At 49.0% G+C, this 15035-nt stretch overlaps 6 protein-coding genes and 1 non-coding gene across 7 annotated transcripts; 2 read left to right on the top strand and 5 right to left on the bottom strand.

Moving 5' to 3' along the window:
* Positions 1-3: 3 nt before the first annotated feature.
* On the bottom strand, positions 4-1215 carry METBIDRAFT_46198 (cystathionine beta-lyase; the record flags this gene model as incomplete). Its single annotated transcript, XM_018858005.1, has 1 exon — positions 4-1215. One exon carries the CDS (start codon positions 1213-1215, stop codon positions 4-6), a length of 1212 nt encoding a protein of 403 aa, XP_018710137.1.
* A 2240-nt stretch (positions 1216-3455) lies between these two features.
* METBIDRAFT_45893 (uncharacterized protein) lies at positions 3456-4130 on the bottom strand (the record flags this gene model as incomplete). The annotated part of the gene is made up of 1 exon (XM_018857971.1): positions 3456-4130. The coding sequence occupies one exon, from the start codon at positions 4128-4130 to the stop codon at positions 3456-3458; it is 675 nt and encodes a 224-aa protein (XP_018710136.1).
* A 990-nt stretch (positions 4131-5120) lies between these two features.
* On the bottom strand, positions 5121-5940 carry RPS17B (40S ribosomal protein eS17; the record flags this gene model as incomplete). Its single annotated transcript, XM_018854343.1, has 2 exons — positions 5121-5531; positions 5938-5940. 2 exons carry the CDS (start codon positions 5938-5940, stop codon positions 5121-5123), a joined length of 414 nt encoding a protein of 137 aa, XP_018710135.1.
* Positions 5941-7374: 1434 nt separating this feature from the next.
* ADA2 (chromatin-binding transcription regulator) lies at positions 7375-9074 on the top strand. Its single transcript, XM_018855101.1, has one exon. It carries the CDS (start codon positions 7443-7445, stop codon positions 8763-8765), a length of 1323 nt encoding a protein of 440 aa, XP_018710134.1. The 5' UTR covers positions 7375-7442; the 3' UTR covers positions 8766-9074.
* A 712-nt stretch (positions 9075-9786) lies between these two features.
* On the top strand, positions 9787-10590 carry METBIDRAFT_23020 (uncharacterized protein; the record flags this gene model as incomplete). Its single annotated transcript, XM_018855242.2, has 1 exon — positions 9787-10590. A coding segment is annotated over one exon (804 nt), but the record flags the coding sequence as incomplete, so codon positions are not given.
* Positions 10591-10595: 5 nt separating this feature from the next.
* On the bottom strand, positions 10596-11897 carry METBIDRAFT_46348 (snoRNA-binding rRNA-processing protein; the record flags this gene model as incomplete). Its single annotated transcript, XM_018858027.1, has 1 exon — positions 10596-11897. The coding sequence occupies one exon, from the start codon at positions 11895-11897 to the stop codon at positions 10596-10598; it is 1302 nt and encodes a 433-aa protein (XP_018710132.1).
* Positions 11898-12991: 1094 nt separating this feature from the next.
* Positions 12992-13111, bottom strand: METBIDRAFT_t208. Its single transcript has one exon. It is a non-coding gene; the product is annotated as a tRNA-Ile (tRNA).
* Positions 13112-15035: the final 1924 nt, after the last annotated feature.

Genomic DNA, 15035 nt, shown 5'->3' with positions numbered 1-15035 from the left:
GCCCTACAACTTGGGCTGCGCAGCCGCGGCGTTGAACAACTCGTCGTTGGCATTGAGCCTGACCGCGCCGCTCTTCAACAAGGCGCGGGTCAAGTCCTGGACCAAGTCGTCGATGTTCTCGATACCGATACACAAGCGGATCAAGTCCTCGGGCATGTCGCGCTCCTCGCGGGTCTTGGCATCGATGGAGGCATGCGACATCTTGCAGGGCATGGAGATCAAGGAGTTGACGCAGCCGAAGGACACGGCGATGCCGAAGATGTCCGTGGCCTCGACGATCTTCTCCAGCAACTTGACCAGACCGGTCTCGAAGCTGAGCACGGCGCCGGCGCCGGAGCACTGGCTCTGGTGCAACGCGTGCTGCGGATGGGACTTGAGCCCCGGGTAGCGCACCTTGAAGCCCGCCTGCTGCAAGAAGCCGGCGATCTTGACGCAGTTCTGCTGCTGGCGCTCCACGCGCACGGCCAAGGTGCGCAAGCCGCGCGCCAACAACCAGCAGTCGAACGGACTGAGGCCGCAGCCGGTCGAGTTGATGACGAAGTAGATGCGCTCGGCCAACGCGGGGTCGCGCGCCGCGATCACGCCCGCCATGATGTCGTGGTGCCCGTTCAAGTACTTGGTGGCGCTCTCGTAGTGGATGTCCACGCCCAAGTCCAAGGGCGTCATCAACAACGGCGTCATCATGGTGTTGTCGAACACCACCAAGCAGTGCGGGTTGACCGCGTGCGCGTGCGCGGCGATGGCCCTGACGTCGCACACCTTGATCAACGGGTTGGTGGGCGACTCCAAGAAGATCATCTTGATGTTGCGCGTGAGCTTGCGCTTGATGAGCTCGGTGTCGGTGGTGTCGTGGTGGTGCACCTTGAGGTCGCCCTTGCTGTTCAAGTACGTGAGCAAGCGGTGCGTGCCGCCGTACAAGTCGTCGCCGGCAATCACCTCGTCGCCCGGCCGGAGCAACCGCAAGATCACGTCGAGACAGCCCATGCCGGACGTCACGGCAAACGTCTGCGACGCCTTCATGATGGCGGCCATTTTGTTCTGGAGAAACGTGCGCGTGGGGTTGCCGGACCGCGTGTAGTCGTACTCGCCCATGTTCAGCAAGGAGTCTTGCTTGAACGTGGCCGACTGGTACAACGGCGGCACGCTTGCGTTGTGCTGGTCCGTGGACTTGGAGAACACCAACTCGGTTTCGATGTTGTAGGGTTTGGAGGCCATGCTGGCGGCTGGGCTGGCTGCTGTTCGGGGGGTGCGGCGCGGGGGTGCCTGGCGGTGTCTGGGGTCGGTGTGGGTTTCCTGGGGGGCCGGGATGTATTGTCCAGAAGATGGGGAGGAAAGCGAGGAAGAAAAAGCGCCTGTTTGGGGCTGCGCGTGCCGGACTCGTGAGCGTAGATTAGTCACGGCGCTCGCACTGGGGCACGAGACCAAATGTTATCGCACGTGACCCGGGCCGGCTCGCCACGGTCCACGCCTGTGGCTTTTTTTTTTCGGGGCGTTGCAGAAACCCGGCGGGCGGTTTATGTGTGTTTTGGTACGGGTGTGTTTTGCATGGTTTTTACGAGGGATTCGTGCCTCGACGGGGATGTATTTCGTGTCCGAATGCCGTGGGTATATTGCGTGTCCAGGGCCGGTACCGACCTCGCTTCGCACGCTGTCATCGAACGCACGTCTCCAGATTGGAGACTTCCTTCGCAGGCCTGGTGCCTCGGGCGTGCAGTCCCGCCATGTTCCATACGCCCAGAGCGCTGCCCGTTTTTTTGGCGGCGAATTTTTTGGCGGCGGTTTTGGTTTTGGTAGCAGGCGTTTTGGTAGCAGGCGTTTTGGTAGCAGGATTTGTCTTAGTAGCGCTGTCTGCCCAGGCCTATCCAGACGCCCGGCCGAGCCGGGCAAACCAGCGCCTTTCGCACTCAGCAAAAAGCGGCTGGCGCGAGTGGAGGCGCCTCGGAGTCATCACTAATAAAGGCATGATGTTCAGGGCACTAGACCTTGGAAGCCCCTGGACACGCTTTTGGTCCCAGGGCTGCTCAAGTACGCTGGCTCGGCTGTACCGAAAATGGCGCGAGACTGGAAAGTCAGCTGCGGCGCCATTCACCGCCATGCCAAAGGGCCCGCGTCGTGCGGTGTGATGATAAAGATCGGTAATGTGACGCAAGTATAGACAAACAAGCCAGAACGGTATCCTGCGGAACAAGGAATGCAACAGAAGCATGAGATCACGAACAAAACAAAAACTGGATTATTGGATGGAGCAAACAAGCGAAACAGAATCATCAGACAGAATTTAAAACAAAACAGAGTTGAAATTTATAATGGACTAGGGGACAAATGACACAGATTTATTGGACAATTCTAAGACCAGAGAAATAGAATCAAAAATATTGAATGGAGCAAGAAACAAACAGAATTATTAGACAGATTTAAAGGGAAACATATTAGAAATACTAGATGGAGTGGGGGTCAAATGAAAAGGATATATATTAGACAGAACTAAAACGAAGAAAACAGAAACTGGATAATTGAGTGAAGCAGGGAGCAAAAGAAACAGAATTTTTAGACAGATTTAAAAACGAAACTGGATTGAAAAACTGAATGGAGCAAGAAATTTGACAGATTTAAATTCAAAACAAAATTCAAAATATTAAATGGAGTAGGGGGCAAATGAAACAGAATTATTGGAAAGATTCATAGACGAAAACAACATAATTAAAAATATTACATGGTGTGTGGGACAAATGAAACAGAATTTTTATACAGATAGAGGAACAGACAAAACAGAAATATTAGACAGAACTAAAAAACAGAAATAAGATAATTGAATGGAGCAGAAAACAAAAGAAACGGAATTATTACACAGATTTTGAAAAAACATTTTAGAAATACTAAATGAGTACGCGACAAATGAAACACATTTACTAGACAGATTTTAAAAAAAGTATTGGAACTACTAAAAGGTAGGCGACAAATGAAACAGATATACCAGACAGAACTAAAACCAACAAAACAGAAATAAGATAATTGAACCGAGCAGGGAACAAAAGAAACAGAATTATTGCACAGATTTAAAATCACATATTAGAAACACTAAATGAGTAGGCGACAAATGAAACAGCATTATCATACAGATAGAAACAAACAAACCAGAAACAAGATTACTACATGTACAGTCCAAAAAAACAATACAGAATCAAAAACACTGCACTCCCGTCAAAACAAACGAAACAGGAGCCCCGGAAAAGTCAGAAACAAACAGCCCCATGCTTGTTTCACCGTCCTCCCGTAAAACAACAGGAAGCAACACATGGACACAGTGGCACATCGTTCTTGCACCCTCTGCAAAGGAGGACGTGCAGGGTGCGCCCGGAAACCTCCTCCTACCCCAGCCACGGGGCGCTACGGATGAATGCCTCTCAGCGTCTATTATACAAGGATTTCTATGCATGCTGGCGGCGCCAGCCTCCTTACAAGTCCGCCCGGGTGAACTTGCGGAGATCCGTGGGCTCTGCACCGAGAAGCACCTTTCTGCCGCTGAGCGGCTCGCACGACTCTCTGCCAGACACGGGGCCCCTCTTCTCCAACGGCTTGCCGGCCTGCAACGTCTTCAAGAGCTCCACGGTCTTGGCCGCCGTCAAGTCCTCGTGGAAGTCGTCGTCAATCGCCATCATGGGCGCGTTCACACACGCGCCCAAGCACTCGACCTCCTGCAAGGTGAACATCTTGTCGGGCGTGGTCTGGCCCGGCTTGATCTTCAAGTGGTCCGTGACAGCCTTCATGACCTCGTCCGACCCGCACAACTGGCAGGGCGTGGTGGTGCACACCTGGATGTTGTACTTGCCCATGGGCTGTCTCATGTACATGGTGTAGAACGTGGCCACCTCGTACACGCGCATGGGCGGCATGTCCAACATCTTGGCCACGTAGTTCATCACGGAAATGGACGTGAAGCCCAACTGGCGCTGGCCCAAGTCCAAGAGCGGCATGCACGCGCCCTTCTTGTACTGTGCCGGGTACTTGGCAATGATATCCTTGGCGCGGCTCAAGTTCTCGGCGGTGAACTCGAAGGGGAGTTGCTGGTTGTCCTCCTTGATGTCTCTGTGGACAGAGATTATGCTGCTGTTTCTAGACGCCTGCTTCATGAGCGAGGCCAAGGGGCCGGCGGAAAACTTCTGGGGGATATGGCGGAACATCGATGCAGGGCTGTGGGGTGTGTGGGAAGAGAAGGAAACGACCCGAAGTTCGGTGCTAGCTTTGGGGGATACGCCGGGTGGAGGACTGCGGAGTTGGAACGAGGCCCTGGAAACCCAGGCTTTTTTTTGGCCAGTGTTGCGTAAAGCGAAAACGCGGCGCGCCCATTGGCCGCGGGAAACCCGTGCACCCGCCTGCCTGGCTCCCCGGACTGGCCTGGTGGGAAGGGCCAATTGGCCTTTTTGGTGCGGCTTGGCCCGAAGTCGGGCCGGGGCTGGGAGAGGAAAGCTAGGCGGGCTGTCTATATTTTTTTGGGCTTGTAACTGGGGTTTTGTGTGCGGAGCACTGTGCCTTGTGGTGCTCAGTTTGGAGTGCTGGCAGGCCGCCACCGGGGTGCTGAATGTAAGACGTTCGCAGTGAATAATCGCAGTGAATATTCGCAGTCCATACCGGGCCCAGTGCAATATACGGGCTCTACCTGCTAGGGGGACCAGGCACGTCCCATGGGAATTCGGAACAGGCCAGAGTCTAAAGGGCTGGCTGTGCACTTGTACAATCAAAAACCAGTTGCGTTTTATTAGTGGGACCACGGGCCTGGCTGTGCCTTAAGGACGCTGACCAGGAACCGGTCTGGAGAACGCCGCGCGCATGTACAGCTCAGATAGCCTTGAACGCCACTTGGATATTCTTGAACATGGACAGCCTCAATAGCCTTGATCGTGGACAACTTCGATAGCATTGAATATAAGTAGCACCAAAAATATCCGCCAGAGGCCAAAGTCCAATTCTGCCGTAGCTTCAGGTCCACAGGGAGCCCCGATCTATCAGGCGTATCCTATTACAGGTACATCTCTACAAACCAATACCACATCTCTACAATCCAATAAACGATCGCGATACATTAATCGGCAATATACATTACATTACTATGGAACAAATGCTTAGTTTCTCTTAGCAAATCTTCTTGGACCTCTTTGAGAAGAAATGGCAACGGTTTGCAATGGGATCTTGAAGCCCAAGGTCTTGACCAAGTCGGCGGTCTCGGCGTCAACCTCCAATTGGCCGTTGGTGTGGGACAAGTCCAAAGCAGAGACCTCTGGGACGTACTGGTCCTTTCTCTCACGCTCCTCCTCTTGCAACTTGAAAGAAATACCACGGACTGGGCCCTTTTGGATTCTCTTCATCAAGTGGGTGGTGTAACCGGCGATCTTGTTTCTGAGTCTCTTGGATTGGATCTCGGCGATCTCAGTGGTCAATCTCTTGTTGGTCTCGAAGTCCAAAGTCAACTTTGGGTAGAATCTTTCAATCAAAACCTTAGAGGCTCTCTTGACAGTCTTAGTTCTAACACGACCCTAGATAGGAGTTAGTAATGGGTTCACTGGATGTCTTCAAGCATGGGCGTGCCTCTCACTAGCGTGTCTGGAATATGGTCACTTCCATTGTTCTGCTTATATGGGACGCCTGGTAGAATAAAGGGGCGTCTGAAACTGCAATTTTGGGGTAAACGATAATGGTTTTCAAATGTAAATGGATGGATACGAGCAACCGAGCTTCACGCGGTATTTTCAAAACATCGCAGGGGTCATAAGGAAGGTTTGATGCGTTCGTCTGCATTTCAAATAGCAAGGCCGATTTGATGCGTAGGGAATATGAACATGGGGACATCGTGGTGCGTCTGTTTCATCGTGTTTGTTTTTAATGGCTGGTATGGGAGGCAACAGACTCGTTGTGCTTGTATTTGCTTTGCGTGCTACATACCATTTTTGATGTTTTTTGATGTACGTTGAGGAGAAGACTTCAAGAAAGGATTGAGAATTGTGATATGTGAATGGGTAGGGCGAAATTTTTTCGCTCGGCCAGTGCAGGACTGGAAGCGCGTGAGGTTCACGTGACTGGCCGTGACTTGGTTTTTCCCCGAGGGATGGGTGCGATCAGGTCACGTGCGCTGTCTGGTTGGACATGGCGGTTGTCTGGTGTAGGCTAAGCACTATTCGGTAGGAATTTGTGAGTTGTCGTGGTGCTTGCTGATATCTACTTTTTGTATTGCTGTTTGGCTTCTTTCTTGTTGCTTCGGTCAAAAGGCAAGCCTGCATCCTGCGTGTGTCGTAGTAATGACCGGCCACCCAGTAGGTCGTGTATATCATTGTAATTGTAATCTACCAAGGTGTCTGATTAAAATATTCCTCATTCTTGATCACATCTCGGCTAGGGTCTGATAATTCGATGTTGTTCTTTTTCTTCTTTCTTTGGGTCTGGAGGCTATTTATCCGCTGATGTGTCTAGATTGAGCGCTTAATTCACTTTAGTTCAAACCGACTCTGATTGATGTTTGGCAATATTGTTTAGACTCGAGTCTCATTGAAACCATTTGTATTTTTCTCCCCAAGCTCACGAAAATGGACTTTTGAGCAGCTCAAGGCGATGAACAACTTTGAGATGCGACATTTGCACCCAATTCGCTTGAACGTTAAGAGCGTTTTGTTGCAAGTAACCCGTTATCCAAAATGAGTCCTGTTTCGAGAGATTCGTAATTTCTTGTTTATGTGATAAGTCTAAATTAGCAAGATTTAATCTTTTTGCGACCAATGACTTCACTAGTTGGGGACGGAGGCCGTGAATGGGGCGTGGTATGCACTTCGGACCTGGGTCCTTCTCATTTGTGGAGGCTAATATTTTGCCATCCTGCTCGAATGGGTTTTAAGACGAGAGCACAGAAACCAAATGGCTAAGTATCAGCTGGCTAGGTTTCACAGCGCCTGCCTACGTGTACGGTAGAAAAGCATATGAGGCCGGGCCTACATAAAATTAATAGCCATCACAAATGCTTCTGACCGGACCTCGACGGGTGTGAGACCAGATACACTAAGCAATCCCTGCGTATTTGCCATTCACTTCAGTTTACGAAGCCTGCTCCAAAATTTCGCATTTACCCAGTGAATTGGACCTATCGTGTCGTGTCTTATTTCTCCCATACCTCAATATTCTTGAGGTATGAATCATCTCATGTCGTCGCAATCGCAGATTGCGGAACCAATTCAAAAACCTCACATGCAACTCTTAGAAACTCAAACCAAAAAACAGCATTTGAGTCCCCCGGTAAATATACACCTGATTCAAGCAACACAACCTCTCCGTCGCCTCTTTCCGTGTGTTTCCACATTGTTCCTCTTCCGACGGCCGCGCACGTGACCTGCGCGTTCCATGAATGAGCCGAAACGGTATCTCTTAGCTAATATACCAAACAACAACAAGCACCACGCAATATGGAAAAGGGCCGGCTCTATCACTGTGACGTGTGTTCATCTGACTGCTCGAACAGAATCCGGATCAAATGCGCCATTTGCACAGACTACGATCTCTGCGTGCCTTGTTTTGCGTCGGGCTCCACCACGCTAGACCATAAGCCATGGCATGACTATCAGATCATCGAGCAAAACACGTATCCTATTTTCGATAAAGACTGGGGCGCCGACGAGGAATTGAATCTTATTCAGGGATGCGAAACCTTCGGATTGGGCAACTGGCAAGACATTGCGGACCACATTGGCCACCGGTCCAAAGACGAGGTTGCCCTGCACTATACGAAGATATACTTGGACTCCAAGGAGTACCCACTACCGGAAATGGACAAGGATTTCTCGCAGATCTCCGCGGGCGGGTTTCTAAAAAACAGAAAGGCCCGTTTGGAGGAGCGCAAAATGATGCCGTTGCCGCCACCGAAACCCAAGCCTGCCGTTTCGGTGCCGCTTTGCCACGAATTGCAGGGCTACATGCCGGGCCGGCTAGAATTTGACCACGAGGCGGAGAACGAAGCCGAGGTGCCCATCAAAGATATGATTTTCGACCCGGAGGACTCTGCGGGTGACATCGAGTTGAAGTTGACGATTTTGGACATCTACAATTCCAGACTTACTACGCGTGCCGAGCGCAAGCGCGTGTTGATTGCCAACGGCTTGCTTGAGTACCGCAGAAATATCTCCAATGACAAGCGCAAATCAAAAGAGGAGAAGGAGTTCATGAAGAGAATCAACGCGTTCGTGCGTATCATGACACCGCAGGATTTCGAGGACTTTTCGACCGATCTTCTCACGGAGTTGCGGTGCCGCATGCGTATCCACCAGTTGCAGACATGGCGCCGCAATGGCATCACCACGCTCGAAGATGGCAACAAGTTCGAGAAGGATAAGTTGATCCGCCTGGCGCACTACCAGCGGATGGGCAATGGCCTGGGCCTTGCAGCACGGACCGCCGCACTGCTGCTAGCGTCCAATGGAGTCCGGAAACTGAGCACGCCGCAGCCTCCGTACAAACCCAAGATTAACACCAGCAATGTGCGGGCACCGCTCGACCTTTCACACGCAACCGACTTCGACTTGCTTTCGGCGGAGGAAAAGCAGTTGTGTTCTGCGCTCCGCATCTTGCCCAAACCTTACTTTGCCATCAAGACGCAGCTCATGAAGGAGGCGATCAAAAACAACGGCGTGCTCAAGAAGAAAGACGCGCGGCAGTTCTTGAAGATCGACGTTAACAAGGCGTCGAAGATCTACGAATTCTTTGTGCACATGGGCTGGTGCTCCCAGGGATAAACTATGTGCAAGCGACATTCGGCTTCCCGGAACGGGAGGCCACTTTTGCGATACCGGTATGATTGGGGCGTGCGGGTCCAGAGACCAACACAAACGCATGTCTTTGTCTTCATCATCGGCGATACTTTGGCGCTTTGAAAAACATATTACCGCACGAATGCATGTGTCTGCTTGGCAATCTTGTCTGTATCTGGTTTACTTGTTGAGCTGATGCGTGCTCGGTGGTACACATATTCGGGACACAGCAGTGACATGAAGACCAGAAATCAAAACATCTGATGATGTGTTTCTACGGCTAATTGCTTCTAAATTTTCTCAGCTGCTCAAAGTCACTGCGTGTGCAGAAGCTCATATATTGGACTCGTGCGTTTGAGCCGATAGCTCGGAGCAGAATCAAGGGACGAGTACAGGAATTCGAGTGTGCCCAATCCACACAAAGCGAATAACGAAAGTTCTTATTTGAATACTTGAACATGGGTGAATGTGTCGGCTAACAGAGGCGCCACGAGATGGATATACCAACACAGGGAATGCGAGCCTACGGATAAGCCGAAGAAAAACAACACTATGGTCCAATTTCTCAACAAAGAAACCTGTTGCAAAAGCCGGTCCAAAAAATGGAGGTTTCAAGAACCCCTCTCTCCCAGTCGGCCCAACTACGATCCGATAATCAGCCTATCCGAGCAGCCAGCCCAAGGCTCACCAACACCACGCGCCTAGTCACGTGCGCGCTGCGGCCTTTCACCTGCCTAGCACCGCAGCTCCTCGACAGATGTGGCCTTAGAACCCTGCAAGCGCCAAAACCTGTCACGGAATTGCTCAAAAAAACTCTTTTAAATACACGTGTTTTGCAAAACACATTCTGGAATTTTTGAACGGACAAGCAAAGGGAAGCACAAATAAACCAGCGTCCCTCAGTGCCTGTACCACCATCCCCCAAGAGACTTAGACCTCCACGCAAACAAACCGTCAAACAATGCAGTTCTCTCAGCTAGCCTCAATCGCCCTTGCGCTTGCGCCTCTCTCAGCAGCCAGCGGCAAGGCGCAATTCTTCCCGCTCACGCGAAAGGGCGAAATCCCAACTATCCAGCCCTACGCATTGGGCCAGGAGGTGTTGGTGGACTGTATCTCCAGAAACATTGACAACGGCGAGCACAAGTTTGACTCCAACGACCGGATCATCTACAAGGCTTTCCCCACTTGCAAGGAGACCGGGAAGCCGCTCACATTCAAGTACGGCGTCTCTGAGGATGTCAACTGCACCATTAGCTTCTCCGACGAGCTTTACCACTTGTTTCAGTTGTACGTGCACGAAGATGCGCCATTCAGCTGCCGGATCCCCATCAGCTCAGAAGCCAACTACTTGGAACTGGGCGGTGCGCATATTCCGTTGACATTCAACCTCAGAGGAGAGGTACATGACTCGCACTTGGACATCGATTCGCAGATGAATGTGGTCATGACCAGGCCTGCGCTGAAGAGGCCGGAGCAGCAGACTGTGGTGAACGCCGCCGCATGGTCTGCAGGTACCAACGCCACGCGTTTGACGATTGGCGAATCTTTGACGCTCGAGCTCGCCGTGCGGTGGTTCGACTCGATTAAGCCCGCAGGGTCCCAGGGAACCGCTGACTTGCCGTTTACGGATGGTTTCTACAAGTTGCCAATGTACTCCGTGCCGGTTTCCTATATGCAATATGCAATGTCCTTGGTGGTGGTGGCGCTCGTGTCGGCCGTAGTGTCGGGCTTCATCTCTTTCAGGCTCAAGAAGACCCGCGGGTACCACCCACTCTCGGACAGAGAGGCGGGTGTTGCCAAGCAGGACTGAGGCGCTTACTGGCACTTCTGGATAATCGCGCGCAAGAGCTGTACCGTGCGCTCGGATTTCTCCTCCTCGCAGTTCACGTACTCGGCATTCAAGAAAGCCACGTACTGTGCCGCCAACGCTACTTTTTCAGTGGCACTGCGTGTCTTCAGTTTGTAAGCCATGTACTTGTTCACCGAGAGCTGAAGCGCCTCGGCCAAGTTGCTGTCTGACACCTTGACGTTCCGGAGCGGGAGCGTGATGTCGAGCATCACCGTGCGTGGGTTTGAGCCATGGGTATTTTGCAAGTAGGACACAACATGATAGTTCAAGTAGTCTCTGTTCAAGTTCTCGAACTTGCTGAAAACTTCGAGGTACTGCTCGGCAAGTTCGAATAGACGGCTCTCGCGGGATTCTTGCGCCACGCCCTTCAGAAGCTCGGGGATGCTCACGTCGAACACCGTAAGCGCAATATCTCCCTTGAGCACAGGGTTCAGGTCAGGGTTACCCAAAATGTTCATGTCGGCCTCGGGTAACAGCGCCAATTGCTCTTTAATTTCGTCCTCGTTGTCGTCGTCAAAAGCAATGACGTCATTGTTGATTGCTGCAGCGTCTTCGCCCTCAGTGCCATTTTCGGCAGGCACCTTTGCTAAGCGGCTTTGGAAATCCGAGGCCTGCGCCTGCAAATCCTCTTCTTGTTGCTTCTCGGTGAGTAAGCCCATGACCTTCCGCCTGGCGAGCAATTTGGACACATATGCCAATTCAAACTGTGCGTAACTCAACCAGAGCTTGCTGCTTTCGGGGTTCAACTTCAATGCTCTTTGGTACAAGTCACGTGCGCCCTTGGCGTTGGCATTGGTTTCGAACTCGTACTTGGCTGCAGAGAGCCAGGCTTCCACGTTTCTCGGCTGCAACAGCAAAAGTTTGGCGTACACACGATACACAATTTTGATGGCGTCTTTTTCTTTCACGAACTGGAGGAATTTCAGCCAAAGTTCGAGGTTTGCAGGGTACCGCCTCACGGCTCTGTCAAAAACGAAGATAATTTTACGGAAGCCGGCCCAGTCCGATATGGAGGGTTTGGCGTCCACCAACTCGGTTTTGTGGAGCCGCTGGAACCGCTTGATTCGAAGCCTTTCCAAGTTAATTTCAAAGTCACTGTATTTTAAGAAATCTCTGGGCTGCGAGCCTCTACCCAGAATGCGGTGCTCGAAATCCGTTCTTCTTCTCATGATCATGGTGATTTCCCTCTTGTCAAAGAGGCCCTTTCTCTCAAGGTCCTCCAATTCAGGAACCGACTGTTCCATGTAAAATCTGATCGTGGACGCCATTTTGCGATGTGTGTTGAGGGGATACAGAGATGTGACTTTCGAAGACTGATTAAAATTCTTGAGAAGAGGCAGATGCCTTCTGGTGGTCAATGTGCAGGACACCAATATATGTCTTCAAATTCGGAAATCTGCGGTTTTCGCCTCAGCTCCCTCAATTTTTTATCAGGCCGTGTCTCATAGTGATACACATATGGAAATAATGCTTGTTTAGGGGAGCCCTGCGTGGTGTCAAAAGAAAAGTCAAATGTATGTTGGGCCCGAGGGATGAGCACCGATACTGGGTGCACCACTAAAACGCAGCCAGAGTGAAGACGAGATCGATTCCAAATGAAACGTCTCATATTCGTTGGTAAAAGAAGCCTGAAATCTGAAGACATCGTACTAGCTAAGGATTTGGGGGATCACTTCACACTCTGTACACTACAAATTATTTTCAGCTAATAAAAGTATGGTTGTGATCGTCCAATTCCAGACATTTATATACGATTGCATGTGTATTTCGTCGCACTTTATAGAAGTGATTTTATCAAGCATAGATGAATCACCACCGGCATTGTCTTGAGTTGTAAAGTATGCCTCCTCTTTCCTCATCGATGAGTTTCATCCAAAAAATAAAAACGAAGACCTAAAATTCTTGGTGCGTGTAAATCACATTTGCAGAGAATTGATCAATCCATGATATAGGGCTTATTACAGTTATTCTTCAACGCTAGCAGACTGCTTTCTCTATTTTGTACAAATTTCACGATTGGGACTCGATTGTGTTGAAATTAGCGTCAAGGGACCAAACAATCTATATGTGGCTCGCGTAGAACCATGGCGGCTCTGGAGAGCATACCTGTGAAGAGTGATACAGGCAGGATAACGGTATATCTCCATTAGCATACATAACATGTTATAGGGAAATTGAAGAGTCTGGGGGTAAACTAATCATCGATGCTCAAATTTCTTTTGTAAATACAACATTTTATTGTGCAGAGTTATACGATGTGCTTCTTGCTAGGTCCGATTTATTGTTTCCGCGGCCACAGACCGCGATGGTACTGCACGACTGTGTAATTTCGTTTAATTTTTTTCAACTGAAAAAAAACAAATGCTCCAGGAGGAGTTTGAACCCACGACCGTCGCGTTCCTCACACGACCGTGACTTTGGTATAACCAATCGTCGTTAAACGGCTATAAGCACGAAGCGCTAACCACTGCGCCACTAGAGCACCTGCAAATAGAATTACATTAATAAATGGCTATATAGGTTTTATGGAAATAATTCAACGGGTCAAACGTACCGTGTAGATTGTGAAAAAAGGAAATATTCGCTCCATGTTTTCACACTAGGTGTATGTTCAAAATATAACTCAAAATTGATGATATTCAGTATTGTCCGTATGGTAATGTGACTTAGACATCATAAACAACAGCACCAACCAAGAGAGGAACGGTTTCGACTCCCAGTGTGTCAATTAGCTACGTCAAACTAAGTGCGTACCGAAAGAATTGTCAACAGGTGATCAACGGAGGGAATGAGCTGTGTCCCGACACTTGATACGTATTTTCAAGCTGGTTTGAGGCTGCATATATGATATTATATAGTTTAGTTCCTTCAATCCACTAAAAAAAAGCAGTTTTAAGAGACTCAAGTTTTGCTCTTTTCTCCAGTTTGTGGTAGTCGCATCTGATCGAAAGAACAAATCTTCAAAGTTCTATTTCAGATGAATCTACCAAAAAACAAAGTTGAGAGAATATGTATCTCTTGGATTGCAATAATATTCTATAGTCCAAGGAATTTTCGATACGAAATCATCAGCGATGTCTCGAGGTAAAATATTCCTAATCCAATCTCTTGTGTGGATCATTCGAAATTAGAGGCGGAATTCATGAGCTCTTGATCAACCTCATGCTTGACACGATGTTACACTGTCAATCCTTGTAGAATAAATGATACTCATGAGAAGTTCTAATATTGCACATCTATTCGTATGTCTTAATTATTGTACCTCACTATTTGGGTCATATTTGAGCTTATCGGACAATGTAGTTCTGAACTGAAACTCATATATTTTGTGAAAATAAGTAATCATTTCGGATGAGGCTAATCTGAGTGTATAATTTCCCTCCCAACAAAAATCTTGAGCACTTTGAGAAATTGTCAAAGTTTCCAATGTGCTTAGTAAGGCCTTCAACACAGAGAACCATTTTTTTCCAGTTTAAGGTATGTTTTGCAATGCTGAGAGAAGGTGCTTTGTGAGTACCCTCCAAGATTTCCATTGCCTCCGTTCGCCTTGAGGCCCAATACTAGCAAATTAAATTGTGATGGTATTAATGCCAACATAATTGTAGCTGTGGTGGGTTTACAGTTTTTACCCCCGCTCGGATAAACGCCCTTGATAACACTACTGATTTCATATGTCGTCCGCTATATTCAAGGTTTTTAAGCTTGATCCTGTTGTGATGGAGAATACCACGCCAAGGCATTCCTCCAAAACTGTTCAGTGAGTAGACTGTTCCGTGCTATTTTACTTTTGAAAAAACAGACGTATCTACATGACCTCTGAAGAAGAGCCAACGGGGTGGCGATATTTGAAATTACCTTACGACACAATCATATTTTGGTCACCAATGGTATTTTTGAAAAAAAGCAACCATTTCATACCTTGTTTCCTTTGAAAAGGCAACACATTTTGGTGCATGTCATTGAGGCGGGGCGAAGGTGCTGACTAAACTCAGGTCTAATCAATGCGGGTAATTGTTTCCGCAAATGAGCCGTGCGGCTGTGCACAACTATTGTGTACATGCCACCTTCATCAAACTTTAAACCTGAATTGCCTGAAGACATTTGTTTAGAATTTACCATCCAGCTTTTTCCTACGTATTCAATTAATACTTCCTAGATTTGTCGCAAAAATAAGAGACTCATTGAGGATGGACAAAATTCGTGTGAATTAAGACGAGTCTTGCCACTCTTGCGATGCCGCTTATAAATCACCGTTACCACGATCCTGAAGGTTTATGCAGTAGTACATTTGTTTTCTTCCTTTATGACGTCCAAAAATAACTATATGCCAGTGATCGCGGGTGCGATGGATATCAACATGCACACCATAGCTACTGTGACGGAAAGGATCTCGTAAAGAAATTCCT

Source organism: Metschnikowia bicuspidata, assembly GCF_001664035.1.
Source record: "Metschnikowia bicuspidata var. bicuspidata NRRL YB-4993 chromosome Unknown METBIscaffold_6, whole genome shotgun sequence".
Classification (NCBI taxonomy): domain Eukaryota; kingdom Fungi; phylum Ascomycota; class Pichiomycetes; order Serinales; family Metschnikowiaceae; genus Metschnikowia; species Metschnikowia bicuspidata.
Note: the sequence above shows the minus strand (reverse complement) of the source record. Positions and strands in the feature narration are given on the sequence as shown.